The sequence below is a fragment of the Rhinoraja longicauda genome, chromosome 10, assembly GCF_053455715.1.
Source record: "Rhinoraja longicauda isolate Sanriku21f chromosome 10, sRhiLon1.1, whole genome shotgun sequence".
NCBI lineage: Eukaryota > Metazoa > Chordata > Chondrichthyes > Rajiformes > Arhynchobatidae > Rhinoraja > Rhinoraja longicauda.
This window is the reverse complement of record NC_135962.1, coordinates 1,608,501-1,629,265: the sequence shown is the minus strand read 5'-3', so window position 1 is coordinate 1,629,265 and position 20,765 is coordinate 1,608,501. Positions and strand designations below refer to the sequence as shown.

The 20,765-nt window shown below is 50.3% G+C and overlaps 1 protein-coding gene across 1 annotated transcript in view; it reads right to left on the bottom strand.

Moving 5' to 3' along the window:
• Positions 1 to 20,765, bottom strand: part of LOC144597716 (echinoderm microtubule-associated protein-like 1) — a 253,761-nt gene that overhangs the window by 11,316 nt on the left and 221,680 nt on the right. The window contains exons 10-20 of the mRNA XM_078407248.1: positions 20,719 to 20,764; positions 19,401 to 19,511; positions 17,857 to 17,952; positions 15,656 to 15,790; positions 14,219 to 14,318; positions 12,505 to 12,659; positions 10,889 to 11,014; positions 8,455 to 8,586; positions 5,923 to 5,990; positions 1,972 to 2,060; positions 248 to 345 (exon numbers count right to left, since the gene is read on the bottom strand). Coding sequence (XP_078263374.1) covers positions 248 to 345; positions 1,972 to 2,060; positions 5,923 to 5,990; positions 8,455 to 8,586; positions 10,889 to 11,014; positions 12,505 to 12,659; positions 14,219 to 14,318; positions 15,656 to 15,790; positions 17,857 to 17,952; positions 19,401 to 19,511; positions 20,719 to 20,764 — 1,156 coding nt within the window. The remainder of the gene's footprint in view (positions 1 to 247; positions 346 to 1,971; positions 2,061 to 5,922; positions 5,991 to 8,454; positions 8,587 to 10,888; positions 11,015 to 12,504; positions 12,660 to 14,218; positions 14,319 to 15,655; positions 15,791 to 17,856; positions 17,953 to 19,400; positions 19,512 to 20,718; position 20,765) is intronic.

Below are 20,765 nucleotides of genomic sequence, written 5' to 3'. Positions count from 1 at the left end.
AGACCCTTCTTCAGACATCACCCATCCATGTTCTCCAGAGATGCTGCCCTGCCCGCTGAGTTACTCCGGCAACCTTGTGACCTTCTGTCTAAACCAGCATCTGCAGTTTCTTGTTTCTACATGTTTCTGAGTTTTGCAAGCATTCTTCTTATAGCAAATTGCAAAGATAAAAGAAGTCCAATAGTTGAGCAGATCTCCAAGATTAGATAAGCGGGCATGACGTGTATTTAGATTAAACATGACTTACTGAGCATTTCCCAACTCGGCTGTACTTCCGGCTGTTTTCACTCACTGTGTAGATGTAGATATAATTATCATGGGACCCTATAGCCAAGTAATTTCCTTCTAAGGAGTAAAGCAAACCACAAGGAAATAATAAACCACTGAGAATCAATTGAGTAAAGTTAGTGATTATTAAAAATACTGCATTCTTCTCAAAATGAGCAACTAAGTTATCATAGTGTAAGAAAATAACTGCAGATGCTGGTACAAATCGACGGTATTTATTCACAAAATGCTGGAGTAACTCAGCAGGTCAGGCAGCATCTCAGGAGAGAAGGGATGGGTGACGTTTCGGGTCGAGACCCTTCTTCAGACTGATGTCAGGTGGGCTGGACAAAGGAAGGATACAGGTGGAGACAGGAAGATAGAGGGAGATCTGGGAAGGGGGAGGGGAAGAGAGGGACAGAGGAACTATCTAAAGTTGGAGAAGTCAATGTTCATACCACTGGGCTGCAAGCTGCCCAAGCAAAATATGAGGTGCTGTTCCTCCAATTTCCGGTGGGCCTCACTATGGCACTGGAGGAGGCCCATGACAGAAAGGTCAGACTGGGAGTGGGAGGGGGAGTTGAAATGCTCAACCACCAGGAGATCAGGTTGGTTAACTAAGTTATCATGGTACAGGTAGACATTACAAGTTAAATTGTAAATGTGGATGATCAGCCATGATCACAATGAACCCTGTCCTGGGGAGGGGGGTCTTCCGGCCCTCACTGTCGGCTGTGGGAGACCCCCGTACCCGGGACAGGAAGGCTGAAGGTGGCCGGGCGAGGAGGGGGGACCACGGCCCACTGGACGATCTGGACAGAGGCACTGCTGCAACGGGCCTGTCTGGCCAACTACAGCACGGGGCACAGCGGTAGAGTTGCTGCCTTACAGCGACTGCAGCGCCGGAGACCCGGGTTCCATCCAAACTACGGGTGCTGTCTGTACGGAGTTTGTACGTTCTCCCCGTGACCTGTGTGGGTTTTCTCCTGGATTTTTGGTTTCCTCCCACACTCCAAAGACGTACAGGTTTGTAGGTTAATTGGCTCGGTAAATGTAAAAATTGTCCCTAGTGGGTGTAGGATAGTGTTAGTGTGCGGGGATCGCTGGTCGGCGCGGACTTGGTGGGCCGAAGGGCCTGTATCTCTAAACTAAACTAAACTAAACTAAACTACAACTGGGACCGGGAAAATGGCTCCAAAACCTGGCGACTCCTGCAGATGGACTCAGTGGGCTTTTCTATATGACAATAATGACAATAATCTTACTGTTGTGTATGCAAAACAATAACCTCACTGCCCCTTGGTACACGTGGCAATTAACGGACCATTGAACCGTGAGATTTGAGAGTTACAGTGTGGAAACAAGTCCGCACATGTCTGCACAAGTCCAACGGTCACCCCTACACTGGTTGTATCCAGCATGCCAGGGACAATTTCCCAGGAGCCAATTAAACTACAAGCCTGCACGTCTTTGGAGTGTTGGAGGACACGAGCACCCGGAGAAACCCACGCAGGTCACAGGGAGAACGTGTCAACAGGCAGGACCTGTGACCAGGATGGAACCCGGAACTCTGGCGCTGTGAGGCAGCAACTCTACCGCTGCACCACCGTGCCGGCATGTTTCAGGGTTGGTCTGGCAAAGCAGCGCCACACTATGGACAGAAGCAGTGAGAAGAGGGAGAGGGGAGGGGTAGGACGAGGGTACCTGGGGAGTAGCGCATGACAGAGAGCTGCTCGTTCCCGTCCGTGTGAACCGTCACCAGGTCCTTGGTCTCCGTGTCCAGAACCAGCCACCTGTGGATCAAGCAGACTGCTCAGTGATGGCCCACCCTCCCTGGACAAACATCCCCATCCCCAACCCCATCCCCATCCCCAACCCCATCCTCATCCCAGCCCCCATCCCCACCCCCATCCCCACCCCCAACCCCACCCCCATCCCCGCCCCAGCCCCAACCCAACCCCAACCTAGCCCCAGCCCCAACCCCAACCTAGCCCCAACCCCAGCCCCATCTCCAACCCCAACCTAGCCCCAGCCCCAACCCCAACCTAGCCCCAACCCCAGCCCCATCTCCAACCCCAACCTAGCCCCAGCCCCAGCCCCAACCTAGCCCCAACCCCAGCCCCATCTCCAACCCCAACCTAACCCCAACCTAGCCCCAGCCCCAACCCCAACCTAGCCCCAACCCCAACATCAGCCCCCAACCCAACCCCAGCCCCAACACCAGCCCCAGCCCTAACCCCAGCCGGGTGGGGAGGGAGACGGGTGGGGAGGGGGGGAAAGGGTGGGAATGGAGAGGGGGTGGGGAGAGAGGGAGAGAGGGGTGGGGCGAGGGAGAGGGGTGGGGAGGGAGAGAGGGGGGAAAGAGGGGTGGGGAGGGTGAGAGTGGGAGAGAGGGGTGGGGAGGGGGAGATGGGTGGGGACGGGGAGAGGGGTGGGTAGGGAGGGGTGGGGAGGGAGAGCGGGGTGGGTAGGGAGAGAGGGTTGGGGAGGGAGAGAGGGGTGGGGAGGGGGAGAGGGGTGGGGAGGGATGGGGACAGAAAGAGGACAAATCATGGCAGGTAAAGGGTAAGGCATGTGAGGGGGGGTATTCGATAGGCAGATGGATGGACAAAGGCCAGGGATGAAAGAATGGGTGTGAGATAAAAGGAATGAAGAGTTGTGAATTGTGAAGCCAGAGGAAGGAATGTAGGGGAGGGGGAGAGGGAGGGGAGAAATCGGCAAGTCTAGGTGGGGCACAGAGGACTGGGGTTTGAAAGGGGGGTGTTGGGGAGAAAGGGGAGAGAGATTGTTAGAGGTCACCTAAGATTGGGGAACTCAATGTTCACACCATTGGTTTGTAAGCTACCCACGTGGAATATGAGGTGCTGCTCCTCCATTTAAAATTTAAAATGAATTTAAAAGAGTGTTAGATAGAGCTCTATGGGCTAGTGGAATCAAGGGATATGGGGAGAAGGCAGGCACGGGTTACTGATTGTGGATGATCAGCCATGATCACAATGAATGGCGGTGCAGGCTCGAAGGGCCGAATGGCCTCCTCCTGCACCTATTTTCTATGTTTCTATGTTTCTATTTGTGTGTGGCCTCACTCTGGCAATGGAGGAGGCCCAGGCCAGGCAGGCCAGTGTGGGAATGGGAACGGGAGTTACAGTGGTTGGCAACTGGGAGATGGCTTGGGCCTTGGTCCCAGCTCTCATTTCAGTTGTGTCAGCAATGCCCTGGATCGCCACCAGGGTCCACTGTTGCTACACAGCTCCCCAGTTAAAGTACCAGCCTCCAACGCTCATCGCATCCAACACAAATGATACAATGAGAGGAAGAGATGGGGACAAGCTGAGTCTTTCACCCAGAGATGGGGAATCCAGAACCAGGGGGAATCCAGAACCAGGGGGAATCCAGAACCAGGGGGAATCCAGAACCAGGGGGAATCCAGAACCAGGGGAATCCAGAACCAGGGGGAATCCAGAACCAGGGGGAATCCAGAACCAGGGGAATCCAGAACCAGAACCAGAATCCAGAACCAGGGGGAATCCAGAACCAGGGGGAATCCAGAACCAGGGTAACTTTTTCACACAGAGGGTGGTGGGTGTATGGAACAAGCTGCCAGAGGAGGTAGTTGAGGCTGGGACTATCGCAATGTTTAAGAAACGGTTGGACAGGTACATGGATAGGACAGGTTTGGAGGGATATTGACCAAACAAAGGCAAGTGGGACTAGTGTAGCTGGGACATTGTTGGTCAGTGTGGGCAAGTCGGGGCGAAGGACCTGTTTCCACACTGTATCACTCTGTGACTCTATGAAGGGCCTGTTTCCACACTGTATCACTCTGTGACTCTATATTTGCCATCATACACCTCGATAAGCTCACCCCTCACCCACCTGCGCTCCAAGGTGCAGAGTCCCGGTCTGCTTAACCTCTCCCTGTAGCTCAGACCCCCGAGTCCTGGCAACGTCCTCGTAAATCTCTTCTGGGCCCTTTCCAGCTTGAACAATTGGACTTAGACAATGGGGACGGGGGAAGCTGGGAGCCCGGCCACCCACAAGAGAAGTGCCTACCTGAAAACATGGGATGACTTGATGGAGGAGTGAAACCTAGTGAGAATGGTGCCAGCAGTCCATTGCAATGCATCCACCATCACTCCAGCACCCCCCAGACAACCATGACATCCATCCCACAACTCCTGGCTCCCCACTTTACAGCCTGTGATGCCTGCTCCTCTTCAGCTATGGGGCTCCAGAGCAACTTTCCATTGACAAAGCCATGAAACATTGTGTGTGGGAAGTAACTGCAGATGCTGGTTTATGCCGAAGACAGACACAGAGTGCTGGAGTAACTCAGCGGGTCAGGCAGCATCTGTGGAGAACATGGATAGGTGACGTTTCACAAAGTGCTGGAGTAACTCAGCGGGTCAGGCAGCATCTGCAGTTCCTTCCTACACATCCTCCCATCTACCTCACTGGGGACCCCCAGACTATCTTTAATCGGACTTTACCTTGCACTAAACATTATTCCCTTTACCCTGTACCTGTACACTGTGGACAGCTTGTTTGTAACCGTGTGTAGTCTTGCCGCTGACTGGATGGCACGCACCATAAAGCTTTTCACTGTACCTCGACACAAGGTACACATGACAATAATAATAGAGTCATAGAGTGATACAGTGTGGAAACAGGCCCTTCGGCCCAACTTGCCCACACCGGCCAACATGTCCCAGCTACACTAGTCCCACCTGCCTGCACTTGGTCCATATCCCTCCAAACCTGTCCTATCCATGTACCTGTCCAACTGTTTCTTAAACGATGGGATAGTCCCAGCCTCAACTATCTCCTCTGGCAGCTTGTTCCATGCACCCACCACCCTCTGTGTGAAAAAGTTACCCCTCGGATTCCTATTAAATCTATTCCCCTTCACCTTGGACCTATGTTCTCTGGTCCTCGGTTCCCCTACTCTGGGCAAGAGACTCTGTGCATCTACCCGATCTATTCCTCTCATGATTTTGTATAAACTCTATAAACTAAACTAAACAATCTGTTGCAGACTTAATTTTACAGTTTTTCTTTTGGTGTGAACATATCAATAAAGAGACACTGAAAGAAAACGATTGGCAATGCTGAAATAGACACAAAGTGCTGGAGTAATTCAGTGGCTCAGGCAACCCGGCACTCTGTGTCTCTATATGTTTGTAAACCAGCACCTGCAGTTCCTTGCAGTGCTCAGTCCGACAGAGAGGATAATGGTGGCGCAGCGGTAGAGTTGCTGCCTTACAGCGAATACAGGTTCGATCCTGACTACGGGCGCCGTCTGTACGGAGTTTGTACGTTCTCCCCGTGAGTTTTCTCCGAGATCTTCAGTTTCCTCCCACACTCCAAATACGTACAGGTTTGTAGGTTAATTGACTGGGTAATATGTAAAAATTGTCCCTAGTGTGTGTAGGATAGTGTTAATGTGCGGGGATCGCTGGGCGGCGCGGACTCGGTGGGCCGAAGGGCCTGTTTCCGCGCTGTATCTCTAAATCTAAAAAAATCTAAAAAGATAGACTCTAAAATCTGGAGTAACTCAGGGGGACAGGCAGCATCCTGGACTGGAGAGGAAGGATGGGTGACGTTTGGGGTCGCGACACTTCCTTCTTCATAGGATAGTCACTCGTTCACTTTTACCTTCCAGTTTGGGTTCCGATGGCAACAACAGATCCTGATGGATGAAAGCCGGCCGATTGTGCAGGGTCCTGCAGGTTGGAGATAACAACTTCACAAACACACACAATCTTTCATTCAATCCCACATTGCCTTCGGCTTGGAACTCCCACCTCTGTTTAAAACATATACAGTAATTATGTAGGTGGAGTATTTTATGTTGAACAAACATTTCCTTACAATTACAGTCTTCTGATAATTAAACTGTGCAACAGCCATAACTTAACTCACTGCTGTGTTAAGACCAGCTGAATCTCTATCATTAATAATTCTCCAAATATAATTTGCACAGATTTTTTTGTCACTCTAGATAGACACAAAATGCTGGAGTTAGAAGGATGAGAGGGGATCTTATCGAAACGTATAAGATTATTAAGGGGTTGGACACATTAGAGGCAGGAAACATGTTCCCAATGTTGGGGGAGTCCAGAACAAGGGGCCACAGTTTAAGAATAAGGGGTAGGCCATTTAGAACTGAGATGAGGAAAAACCTTTTCAGTCAGAGAGTTGTGAATCTGTGGAATTCTCTGCCTCAGATGGCAGTGGAGGCCAATTCTCTGAATGCATTCAAGAGAGAGCTGGATAGAGCTCTTAAGGATAGCGGAGTCAGGGGGTATGGGGAGAAGGCAGGAACGGGGTACTGAGAATGATCAGCCATGATCACATTGAATGGCGGTGCTGGCTCAAAGGGCCGAATGGCCTCCTCCTGCACCTATTTTCTATTGTCTATTGGGACAGGCAGCATCTCTGGTCAGAAGGCATGGGCGATGTTTTAGGTTGAGACCCTTCTTCAGACTTAATAAGATTCATTAAACTTCCTCCATTTCTGAACAAATATTAATATTGTTTTCTCTCCTTCCACACAGGGCCTTCCAACAGAAATGTGAGTTTTGATTTTGTTTTAAGAATTTCATAGCTCCGTTTCAGGGCATTCAACAAGGTTCCGCATGGTAGGCTGCTCGGGAAGGTTAGATCACATGGGATCCAAGGAGAGCTGAATGGATAGTAAATTGGCTCCATGGAAGGAAGCAGAGGGTGATGGTGGAAGGTTGCTTCTCAGACTGGAGGCATGTAATATGGGCAGGACCTACACAGTAAATGGCCGGCCTCTGGGTAGTGATGTAGAGCAGAGGGATCTAGGAGTACAGGTGCATGGTTCCTTGAAGGTCGAGTCACAGGTAGATAAGGTGGTCAAGAAGGCTTTTGGCACATTGGCCTTCATCAGTCAGAGTATTGTATAGATGTTGGGAGGTCATGTTGCAGTTGTATAAGACGTTGGTGAGACTGCATTTAAAGTATTGTGTTCAGTTCTGGGCACCATGTTAAAGGAAAGATATTGTCAAGCTTGAAAGGGTTCAGAGAAGATTTACGAGGATGTTGCCAGGACTAGAGGGTGTGAGCTATAGGGAGAGGTTTAGTAGGCTGTGTCTATTCCATGGAGCGCAGGAGGATGAGGGCTGATCTTATAGAGGTGTACAAAATCATGAGAGGAATAGATCAGGTAGATGCACAGAGTCTCTTGCCCAGAATAGGGGAATCGAGGACCAGAGGATATCGGTTTAAGGTAAAGGGGAAAAGATTTAATAGGATTCCGAGGGGTAACTATTTCACACAAAGGGTGGTGGGTGTATGGAACAAGCTGCCAGAGGAGGTACTGTAGTTGAGACATTTAAGAAACAGTTAGACAGGTACATGGATCAGAGAGATTTGAAGAGATATGTGCCAAATGCAGGCAAGTGGGACTAGTGTAGCTGGGACATGTTGGCCGGTGTGGGCAAGTTGGGCCGATGGGCCTGTTTCCACACTGTATCACTCTATGACAACAATCACCTGTACACTAGTTCTATCCAACAAACTAGGGGCAATTCACAGAACCCAACTAACTACAAACCTGTACATCTTTGGAGTGTGGGAGGAAGCCGGAGCACCCGGAGAAAACCAGGTCACGGGGAGAACGTACAAACTCCGTACAGACAGCACCCGTAGGCAGGATCGAACCCGTGTATCTGACACGTTTAAACCTTAAGAAATCAAACAACTACTTTCCAAATAATCTCCTGCTTTACCACTCTTTCCAGTCCAAACAGAGTCCTGAACTCAATGAACTGAAATAATGAACTTAGCGGGGCTTGGGTCGGCCCGCTGCGGACCTATCACCGTCCGGCGCGGCCTGGAACGTGGCAATTTCAACAGCCTGACCGCGGGAGAAGACAGCAGGGGAAGAAAAAAGACATTCTGGCCTTCCATCACAGTGAGGAGGTGACTGGAGGAGACTCACTGTGATGGATGTTTCTTTTTGTTTGGTGTTGGTTTGTGATTGTGTGTGTTATTGCTTATTTTTATTGCTCTTATTGTTGGACTGCGGGTACTCTTTCATTTCACTGCACATTTATGTATATGTGACAAATAAACTTGACTATTGACTGCTATTGATTAAACTAAAGTAGATTATCTGAGACAGCAGTACTGTGGAGAGAAGGTGTGGCCGGTTTGTACCTCGATAACCTTGCTCCATATGGGTTGGTGACCAACAGCGTCCCACAGAGTCACATGTTTGTCATATCCACAGGTCAGGAACAGCTCCTGGTTTGGGTGGGTGGTCAGACCCCACAGTTCATCCGTGTGACCCTGCGCACATTGGTGAAGGAACAAGAGGTCAGAACCACAGCGGTCCAGCAAGAAAACACAGACGTCACATAAGGAACAAACAAACATGGATCAATATAAAGTGCTTCACACGTGTAAGAAGGAACTGCAGGTGCTGGTTTACATTGAAGGTGGGCACAAAACGCTGGAGTAACTCAGCGGGACAGGCAGCATCTCTGGAGAGAAGGAATGGGTGACGTTTCGGGTTGAGACCCTTTTTCAGACTGAAGAACGGTCTCGACCCGAAACGTCACCCATTCCTTCTCTCCAGAGACGCTGCCTGACCCGCTGAGTTACTTCAGCATTTGGTGTCTACCTAAAGTGCTTCATATACTGGGACATGCATAAGAACACAGGAAACATGAGTGAGACCAAGCATCCTCCCTCACCTCCATCTGGGGACCCCGGCTGTCTTTCCAGGTGACAGAGGTTCACGTAGACCTCCTCTAAACTCATCTACTGCACCCACTCTTCCCGATGGGGCCTCCAGTACATCGGCGAGACCAAGCGTAGATCCAGCCACCGTTTCACTGAACACTTGCACTCGGTCTGCCAAGGCCTGCTGGATCTCCCGGTTGCTAAACATTGTAACACCCCCTCTCATTCCCAAGCTGACCTTTCTGTCCTGGGCCTCCTCCATTGTAAGAGTGAGGCCCAGCGCAAATTGGAGGAACAGCACCTCGTATTCCACTTGGGCAGCTTACACCCCAATGGAAGATTTGCTCTCCAAATTTGAGGAAGGATATTCTTGCTATTGAGGGCGTGCAGCGTAGGTTTACTAGGTTAATTCCCGGAATGGTGGGACTGTCATATGTTGAAAGACTGGAGCGACTAGGCTTGTATACACTGGAATTTAGAAGGATTAGAGGGGATCTTATCGAAACATATAAGATTATTAAGGGGTTGGACACGTTAGAGGCAGGAAACATGTTCCCAATGTTTGGGGAGTCCAGAACAAGGGGCCACAGTTTAAGAATAAGGGGTCGGCCATTTAGAACGGAGATGAGGAAAAAAAAATTCAGTCAGAGAGTTCTGAATCTGTGGAATTCACTGCCTCAGAAGGCAGTGGAGGCCAATTCTCTGAATGCATTCAAGAGAGAGTTAGATGGAGCTCTTAAGGATAGCGGAGTCAGGGGGTATGGGGAGAAGGCAGGAACGGGGTACTGATTGAGAATGATCAGCCATGATCACATTGAATGGCGGTGCTCGCTCGAAGGGCTGAATGGCCTCCTCCTGCACCTATTGTCTATTGTCTAGGATAGACACAAAAAGCTGGAGCAACTCAGCGGGTCAGACAGGAATAGGTGACGTTTCGGGTCGAGACCCTTCAGCCTCAGGCTGATTTTTCAAATATATATTTTGTCTCTGTAGAAAAAAAAAATTCAAGCTGGGAATTGAGTATTATAATAATTACATTGCCTCTGGCTAAGAAATTAATATTTTCTTTTGTTACGAAGAGCAGCGATAGAGTTGCCGCCTTACAGCGCCAGAGACCCAGGTAAGGTTCACCAGGTTAATCCACGGGATGGCGGGACTGTCATATGAGGAAAGATGGGAAAGACTGGGCTTATATTCACTGGAGTTTAGAAGGGTGAGAGGGGATCTTATAGAGACATATACAATTATAAAAGGACTGGACAAGCTAGATGCAGCAAAAATGTTCCCAATGTTGGGGGAGTCCAGAACCAGGGGCCACAGTCTAAGAATAAAGGGGAGGCCATTTAAAACTGAGGTGAGAAGAAACTTTTTCACCCAGAGAGTTGTGAATTTGTGGGATTCTCTGCACAGAGGGCAGTGGAGGCCAATTCACTGGATAATAATAATAATAATGTATTTTATTTATATAGCGCTTTTCATATACTCAAAGACGCTTTACAGAGATTTAGAGAACATAGGGAAATGAATAAATAGATAAATAAGTAAATAAATAAACGAACAGAGAAAGGAGACAGATGGTGAGGTGACCTTCAGTGAATTTAAAATAGAGTTAGATAGAGCTCTAGGGGCTAGTGGAATCAAGGGGTATGGGGAGAAGGCAGGCACGGGTTACTGATGGTGGATGATCAGCCATGATCACAATGAATGGTGGTGCTGGCTCGAAGGGCCAAATGGCCTCCTCCTGCACCTATTTTCTAGGTTTCCATGTTTCGATGTCACAAATCCTTTTTCTCCAGAGATGCCGCCTGACCCGCTGAGTTACTCCGGCACTTTGTCTCTCTTTCTTTGGTGTAAACCAGCATCTGCAGTTCCTTCCTACACATAATTTGAGGGCGTTTGCCCGTACCTGGGTAATTGGGTGAAAGTCTCCAGATAAAGTGCATTGTAGGATGAAGTTCCTTGTTGTGCCGACCAGTAACACTTCGCCCCTTCCTTCAGCTACTGTCCTTACTGGGCCAAACTGCTCAGGGACCTGGATTATACCAACAAGAAGATAACAAGCAGTTCAACACAGGCAGTGGTATTCCCTGGCAGAAGCATGAAATCACATACACTCTTCACTGATTAAAAGATACAGCGCGGAAACAGGCCCTTCGGCCCACCGAGTCCGCGCCGACCAGCGATCCCCGCACACTAACACTATCCTACACCCACTAGGGACAATTTACATTTATACCGAGCCAATTAACCGACAAATCTGTACGTCTTTGGAGTGTGGGAGGAAACCGAAGATCCCGGAGAAAACCCACGCAGGTCACGGGGAGAACGTACAAACTCCGTACAGACAGCACCCGTAGTCGGGATGGAACCCGGGTCTCCGGCGTTGTAAGGCAGCAACTCTACCGCTGTGCCACCGTGACACATGTGTTCTAATGAAATCATATGTACTGAGTGTGGAAAAAGCTGTCTTATGTCATCACATCTTTCTCACTGTAATGGCAGTCTCTATACCATCTCAAAGTCCCACTTCGATAGCCATTACTGCTCGGGGATGATCAGTTCTATGGTACAACATTTAATATTGGTTTTCTTGATTAAATTATCTGTACAATTCTAAAGAGTCTATTAATACAAGTTTGCAGTTGCCGCTGGGAATATATTCAATGATTTAATGGTGGACTACAGTGGGACAGTCTAGGACCAGAGAACACAGCCTCAGACGTACTGTGCCTTTAGAATGGAGATGAGGAGGAATTTCTTTAGCCAGAGGATGGTGAAACTGTGGAATTCATTGCCACAGACGGTAGCGGAGGCCAAGTCAGTGGGGAGTTTTAAAGGGGAGATTGATATATTCTTGATCAGTACGGGTGTCAGGGGTTATGGGGAGAAGGCAGGAGAATGGGGTTAGGAGGGAGAGATAGATCAGCCATGATTGAATGGCGGAGTAGACTTGATGGGATGAATGGCCTAATTCTCCTTCTATCACTTAAGAACTTGTACTGAACTAAGACAGTGCGTGTGTATAGTCAGTCATACGTTTACTGAACTGCATGCGAAAAAGGAATTTCACTGCACCTGGCTATATGTGATAATAAAGCACTATACACTTTAGTTTAGTTTAGGTTAGAGATACAGCGCGGAAACAGGCCCTTCGGCCCACCGGGTCCGCGCCGACCACTAACACTATCCTACACCCAATAGGGACAATTTTTGCATTTACCAAGCCAATTAACTTACAAACCTGTACGTCTTTGAAGTGCGGGAGGAAACCGAAGATCTCGGAGAAAACCCACGCAGATCACGGGGAGAACGTACAAACTCCGTACAGACAGCACCCGTAGTCGGGATGGAACCCGGGTCTCCGGCGCTGCATTCGCTGTAAGGCAGCAACTCTACCGCTGCACCACCGTGCCGCTACTATGATCGTGATTATGTATAGTCATACCTGTACTGAACTGTACACAAAAATGGGTACATATGGCAACACTGCACCGATGGACAATCACAGCACCGACATCTCACCTCAGTCTCCTGCAGCTTATGATAGTTGCGATCCCAGGAGATCAGCTTGCGATCCTTCCCGCCTCCCGTTACAAGTGTGCCATCACGCAGCATGCAGAGGGCAAATATCCCACCCTCATGGGCCCCCGATATGGCATAGCTAATGCGGTTGGTACCTGAGGCAAAGATAGACACAGAGAGTTGGAGTAACTAAGCAGGTCAGGCAGCATCTCTGGAGAACATGGATAGGTGACGTTTCACAGAGTGCTGTAGTAACTCAGCGGGTCAGGCAGCATCTCTGGAGAACATGGATGGGAGATGTTTCGGATTGGAACTCTTCTTCAGACTGAAGAGACCTTCTTCGAAGTAGGCAGACATTGAGTAAAACATGGTGTATCCAAGTTCTCCAGAGATGCTGCCTGACTCGCTGAGTTACTCCAGCAATTTGCATTTTTTTTTGTAAACCAGCATTGGCAGTTCCTAGTTTCTTCAATAGTTTTATTAAAATTGGCAGTGGAACATTACTACACCAGTGATTTTCTACTGATTTGGAGAAGGTGGTGTGTGGGCTTGGTTGGGTTTAGTGCAGCAAGTTACATTGTCAGCAGGGCAGGATTATCCCAGTCTGAAGAAGGGTCCCGACCCGAAACACCACCCGTTCCTTCTCTCCACAGATGCTGCCTGACCCGCTGAGTTACTCCAGCACTCTGTATCTCTCTCCGGTTTAAACCAGCATCTGCAGTCCCATCCTACACTGGATTATCACTGTTAGCATATAGTTGTGTTGTGCAAGTCAGACACGATATTTCGAAAATAGTTGTTTCATTTCTTAAGGTTTAAAAGTGCCAGGGACCCGGGTTTGATCCTGCCCTCGGGTGCTGTCTGTGTGGAGTTTGCACGTTCTCCCTGTGACCGCATGGGTTTCCTCCCACATCCCAAAGACATGCGGGTTTGTAGTTTAATTGGCCCTCTGTAAATTGACCCTAGTGTGCAGGGAGTGGATGGGAAAGTGGGATAACGTTGAACGGGCGATCGCTGGTCGGCACGGACCCGGTGGGCCGAAGGGCCTGGGTCCAAGCTGCATCTCTCTAAACATTACAGAAAACAATCACCAGGGTAAATGCTGGCAGTAGGCCACTGTCTAATGCCTGGCTTCCTTAAAGGGGAGGCCATTTAAAACTGAGATGAGGAAAAACCTTTTCACCCAGAGAGTTGTGAATTTGTGGAATTCTCTGCCACAGAGGGCAGTGGAGGCCAATTCACTGGAATTTGAAAGAGAGTTAGATAGAGCTCTAGGGGCTAGTGGAATCAAAGGATATGGAGAGAAGGCAGGCACGGGTTACTGATTGTGGATGATCAGCCATGATCACAATGAATGGCGGTGCTGGCTCGAAGGGCCGAATGGCCTCCTCCTGAAGTTTCACAAAGTGCTGGAGCAACTCAGCGGGTCAGGCAGCATCTCTGGAGAACATGGATAGGTGACGTTTCACAGAGTGCTGGAGTAACTCAGCGGGTCAGGTAGCATCTTTGGAGAACATGGATAGGTGACGTTTCACAGAGTGTTGGAGTATACACACTGAATTCTGACAGTAGGTTCCCTGACAGTAGGTTTATTCATAAATGATTGTCTTTTGTGGTGGTTTGCACCTGATTTAGTTGCTGAAATTGAACCTGGGAGTAAAGGAGAGACAGAAGGTAAATGTGACTTGGAAAGCAAATCTCCACGCATCCTCACCTTTTCCCCAGATGAGAATATTGCCGCTTGAATCCCCAGTAATGCTGTCCCCGTTCTCAGCAAACGTCGAGCACAGAACAAACTTTGGTTTGTCATGTTTCTAAGAAGAAGCACACACACATGTGAATAACAATTATGTTCCGATTGCTTTTAGAACAGTAGATCAGAACGAATATCCAGAATATTGTGTCTGTAAACGTATCCGCCCAGGATGAAATGCGTAGGCAGAGAACATTGTTCAAACTTAGCATCATCTTTTTAGCACCTTTGCCCTGCCATTTCACAATGCCTTATTAAACTGAGTACTAGCTGGAATTATTTGACGAAGATCATAATAGGAGCAGAATGAGGCCATTCAGCCCATTAAGTCCACTCCACCATTCAATAGACAACAGGTGCAGGAGGAGGCCATTCGGCCCTTCGAGCCAGCACCGCCATTCACCCTGATCATGGCTGATCATTCTCAATCAGTACCCCGTTCCTGCCTTCTCCACATACCCTCTGACTCCGCTATCCTTAAGAGCTCTATCTAACTCTCTCTTGAATGCATCCAGAGAATTGGCCTCCACTGCCATTTGAGGCAGTGAATTTCACAGATTTACAACTCTCTGAGTGAAAAAGTTTTTCCTTATCTCCATTCTAAATGGCCTACCCCTTATTCTTAAACTGTGGCCCCTGGTTCTGGACTCCCCCAACATTGGGAACATGTTTCCTGCTTCTAACGTGTCCAATCCCTTAATAATCTTATACGTTTCGATAAAGATCTCCTCTCATCCTTCTAAATTCCAGTGTATACAAGCCTAGTCGCTCCAGTGTTTCAACGTATGACAGTCCCACCATTCTGGGAATTAACCTAGTAAACCTACGCTGCACGCCCTCAATAGCAAGAATATCTTTCCTCAAATTTGGAGACCAAAACTGCACACAGTATGGCTGATTCAATCATGGCTGATCTATCTCTCCCTCCTAACTCCATTCTCCTGCCTTCTCCCCATAAACTCTGTCATCTTTCACTTTTTGAGAGAGACATTTTATTTTTTACTGCCCAATTCACAAAGGGTGGCGCAGCGGTAGAGTTGCTGCCTCACAGCGCTGGAGACCCGGGTTCCATCCCGACTACGGGTGTCGTCTGTACGGAGTTTGTACGTTCTCCCCGTGACCTGTGTGGGTTTTTTCCGAGATCTTCGGTTTCCTCCCATACTCCAAAGACGTACAGGTTTGTAGGTTAATTGGCTTGGTAAATGTAAAAATTGTCCCTAGTGGGTGTAGGATAGTGTTAGTGTGTGGGGATCGCTGGTCGGTGTGGACCCGGTGGGCCGAAGGGCCTGTTTCCGCGCTGTATCTCTAAACTAAACTAAAGTAAATGAAACATTTCAAACTGTTTTCATTTGCAAGTTTTGTGCTGTTCCAGATTTCTGTTCGGTATTGGAAACCGACCTCAAACAGCCCTTGCTTCTTTGTGAAGGAGCCTCCTTCGAGTGTCCAGAAGTAGATGTGGGATTTCCCACATGTGACAATGATGTTCGTCTCTGTTGGGTGGAAGTCCACTGCAAAAATTGGCTCGTTTGAACACTGCCAAGGATACAAAAGAACAAGATTTGTCCCCATTAATTGTCCAACGCATACAGTTTACATCAGAGCAATACTTTGTTATTCCACATTTAGAAACAAGGAACTGCAGATGCTCTTTAATGCACAAAAGGTCACAGAGTGCTGGAGTAACTCAGTGGGTCAGGCAGCATCTCTGGAGAACATGGATAGGTGCCTTTTTGATCGCGAAAGGGTCCTGAAACGTCACCTATCCATGTTCTCCAGAGATGCTGCCTGACCCGCTGAGTTACTCCAGCACTCTGTGAAACGTCACCTATCCATGTTCTCCACAGATGCTGCCTGACCCGCTGAGTTACTCCAGCACTCTGTGTCCTTTCTTTGCCCGCCTCTTGCTTTGACCCACCATTGCTTCTGCCAGTTATTCAGCTTGCCTTCCCCCCCATGGCAGCTTGCCTCAAGTCCCCACGTTATTGTCTGCTGTCTTGTGATGAGGACTACACTCAGGCAGGAGCCATGGCATGGCCGTTCCAACCAAAGACACTGCATAAGATTAGATGTCACAGGAGCAGAATTAGGCCATTCGGCCATTAAGGCTACTCCCCCCATTCAATCATGGCTGATCTATCTCTCCCTCCTAACCCCATTGTCCTGCTTTCTCCCCATAACCTCTGACACCCGCACGGATCAAGAATCTGTCCATTTCAGCTTTAAAAACATACAATGACGGCCTCCACTGCTGTCTGTGGCTTTAAATTCCCGACCCATCTATCCCTCCCCACCTCTTTCTCCCCAACCACCTCTCCCCAACCCTCCCCTCTCTCCCCACCCCTCCCCTCTCTCCCCAACCCTCCCCTCTCTCCCCACCCCTCCCCTCTCTCCCCACCCCTCCCCTCTCTCCCCACCCCTCCCCTCTCTCCCCACCCCTCCCCTCTCTCCCCACCCCTCTCCACCCCCCACCCCTCCCCTCTCTCCCCACCCCTCCCCTCTCTCCCCACCCCTCCCCTCTCTCCCCACCCCTCCCCTCTCTCCCCACCCCTCCCCTCTCTCCCCACCCCTCCCCTCTCTCTCCACCCCTCCCCTCTCCACCCCCACCCCTCTCTCCACCCACCCCTCCCCTCTCCACCCACCCCTCTCTCCATCCCCTCCCCTCTCCACCCACCACTCTCTCCACCCCCTCCCCTCTCCACCCACCCCTCCCCTCTCTCCCCACCCCTCCCCTCTCTCCCCACCCCTCCCCTCTCTCCCCACCCCTCCCCTCTCTCCCCACCCCTCCCCTCTCTCCCCACCCCTCCCCTCTCTCCCTACCCCTCTCCACTCACCTTTCTCCCCACCCCTCCCCTCCACCCACCACTCTCTCCACCCCTCCCCTCTCCACCCACCCCTCTCTCCACCCCCTCCCCTCTCCACCCACCCCTCTCTCCACCCCCACCCCTCTCTCCACCCACCCCTCCCCTCTCCACCCACCACTCTCTCCACCCCCTCCCCTCTCCACCCACCCCTCTCTCCACCCCCACCTCTCTCCACCCACCCCTCCCCTCTCCACCCACCACTCTCTCCACCCCTCCCCTCTCCACCCACCCCTCTCTCCATCCCCTCCCCTCTCCACCCACCCCTCTCTCCACCCCCACCCCTCTCCCCACCCCACCCCTCCCCTCTCCACCCACCCCTCTCTCCCCACCCACCCCTCTCTCCACCCCCACCCCTCTCTCCACCCACCCCTCTCTCCCCACCCCTCTCCACCCACTCCTCTCCCACCCCTCTCTCCCCCACCCCCTCCATCCCCACTCCTCTCTCCCCACCCCTCTCCACCCACCCCTCTCCCCCCACCCCTCTCTCCCCACCCCTCTCCACCCACCCCTCTCCCCCCACCCCTCTCTCCCCACCCCTCTCCCCCCACCCCTCTCTCCCCACCCCTCTCTCCCCACCCCTGTCTCCATTGAGCTGCTGCAAGTAAGAAAGTTATTGTTCTGTTTCGGGACACATAACAGTAAAACACTCTTAACTCTTGATGTCACTTGAATTTAAATGTAATCCTGACGACATAATCTCTTCAAATGTGGAATAGGAAGTATTATCAAAGGCCATACCTTAATGTCCCCGAGTCTCTCCACCTTTTGCCAGTCCCATACAGAGAGCACGTGGTCATTGGAATCGTCCACAGCACACAGTGTGGACCCTCCGTTCTGAGAGAGAGAAAACAGGGGAGCAAGAGGCATTAACCAGTATTTACAGGAAAACAAGACACAGAGTGCTGGAGTAACTCAGCGGGTCAGGCAGCATCTGTGGAGAACATGGATAGGTGACGTTTCACAGAGTGCTGGAGTAACTCAGCGGGTCAGGCAGCATCCGTGGAGAACATGGATAGGTGACGTTTCGGGTTGGGACCCTTCTTCAGATCCTTTGTTCAGTAACTCAGCAGGTTTTTACTTGAGACTTTTGAGGTACTGCGCAGAAATAGGCCCTTTGGCCCACACATTCTAGGGGGTGGGGGGAAGAGAAAGCTGGAGGAGAGGAGGGGCAGGACAAAGCGTGGCAGGTAATAGATGAACACAGGCCAGGGAGGGAAGGGGGTGGATAGGCAGATGGTTGGACCAAAGGCAAGGGATTAAAAAAAGGTTGAGACAAAAGGATTGAAGAGTTGCAAATTGTGAAGCCAGAGGGAGGAATGTAGGGGGGAGAGAAGTCCAGGTGGGACACACAGGGGAAGGGAGGGGAAGACATGGGGGGTGTGGAGGAGAAAGGGGAGGGGGAAGGGCGTGTTAGAGGTCACCGAAAATTGGGGGTCAATGTTCATACCGCTGGGGTGTAAACTGCCCAAGTGAAATTTGAGGTGCTGTTCCTCCAATTTGTGCTGGGCCTCACTCTGACAATGGAGGAGGCCCAGGACAGAAAGGTCAGTGTGGGAATGGGAGGGGGAGTTAAAATGTTCTGCAGCCGGGAGATAGAAAGCATTTATTTTGGACGTTTCTTTAGAAAGGAGATGTGGAGGAATTTCTTTAGTCAGAGGGTGGTGAATCTGTGGAATTTCTTGCCACAGACGGCTGTGGAGGCCAAGTCACTGGGGGGTCACGGTGGTGCAGCGATAGAGTTGCTGCCTTACAGCGAATGCAGCGCCAGAGACTCAGGTTCCATCCCGACTACGGGTGCCGTCTGTACGGAGTTTGTACGTTCTCCCCGTGACCTGCGTGGGATTTCACCGAGATCTTCGGTTTCCTCCCACACTCCAAAGACGTGCAGGTTTGTAGGTGAAATCGGCTTGGTAAATGTAAAAATTGTCCCTAGTGGGTGTAGGATAGTGTTAGTGTGCGGGGATCGCTGGTCGGCGCCGACCCGGTGGGCCGAAGGGCCTTTTCCGCGCTGTATCTCTAAACTAAACTAAACTAAACTAAACTAAAATAAGCAATTACACACACAACCACAAACTAACACAAAACAAAAGTCAATAGGTATTTTTGAGGCAGAGAATTACAGATTGTTGATCAGTACGGGTGTCAGGGGTTATGGGGAGAAGGCCGGAGAATGGGGTTGAGAGATAGATCAGCCATGATTGAACGGCAGAGCAGACGTGATGGGCCAAATGGCCTAATTCTGCTCCAATGGCTTATGACCATGAACGCATTCACACACTTACCGACTTGGAGAAGGCAATGCAGCATATTGATCGATCGAAAAACCCTGTTCCAATGGTGTGCAGCGTGTTCAAACTGACCGAGTCCCAGATACGCACATGAGGAGCTGCTTGCTATGGAGGCAAAACACGGACAGCTTCACCTTCCTGCAGCCCAGCCTGCCCCCCCCCCGGCCCTCTGACAGGCTTCAGCAACCCCTCGTTGGAAACGTCAATGTGGTCTTGGTGTAATCACCGTTAAAATGACCGTCCGAAATATTAATTACAAAGCACCATCACACAGGTCCCCCGCCCATTGTCCCGCATCCTTGCTTCCACAGCCTTGCCGTACGATCCATTTTGCCGGCCCAACAGAAGGTCTCGGCCTTCACGGAACCGGAACGTTCCGCCTAGGCCGCAGAGGGGCCGAGAGACCGGCCTGCAAAGTCGGCCGTGGAAGTCGGCTGTGGGAACAGAGTTCCAGAGCCCCGACCGCACGGGGCAAATTCAACCCGCCGATCGGTGGCGGCAGTCCCGATGGGGTCGAGATTGCCCGCCTCACCAGGCCCAGGCACCGCATTTCCAGGGGGGTTTCCAGGGGGGGCATTCCAAGTGCACTCTCGTGATTGTGTTCGCATTAGAGGACATTTGGTGGTAGACCTGTGTCTTAAATTTCTGTCCTTAACTTCCTGTCAATTGTTTCCAAGATGGCGCCCAACCCAGGTGACCATTTACGTGCTGGCCGCAGAAGCACGGCCAAAAATAACATATTACAATCGCTCCACACTCTTCAATCTCTACTCTTGCAGCAGCACTTCTTACACTAAACGTTATTCCCTTGCCATGTATCTGTACACTGGGGACAGCTCGATTGTAATCATGTACAGTCTTTCCGCTGACTGGTTAGCACGCAACAAAAGCTTTTCACTGTACCTCGATACACGTGACAATAAACGACACTGAATTGAAGTAGCTTCTGTTATTTTACTCTGTGAAACACCTAGCTTTTTTCAACATTTCTACTATAACGGGCTGTTGGAAATGTCATTGTTACAGCACCAAATGAGATGCATTGAAGGTATCACAAAATGCTGGAGTAACTCAGCAGGTCAGGCAGCATCTCAGTCTGAAGAAGGGTCTCGACCCGAAACGTCACCCATTCCTTCTCTCCTGAGATGCTGCCTGACCTGCTGAGTTACTCCAGCATTTTGTGAATAAATACCTTCGATTTGTACCAGCATCTGCAGTTATTCTCCTACACAAATGACATGCACTGCAGATCTCCAAGTTCTATTTCACTTTATATGAGATGTAGCTGAGATGAATCAAAATGGTCTCTCACATTTCCATCCTTGGTTATCCCCGTGACCTGTCCGGTTGCTATGGTGA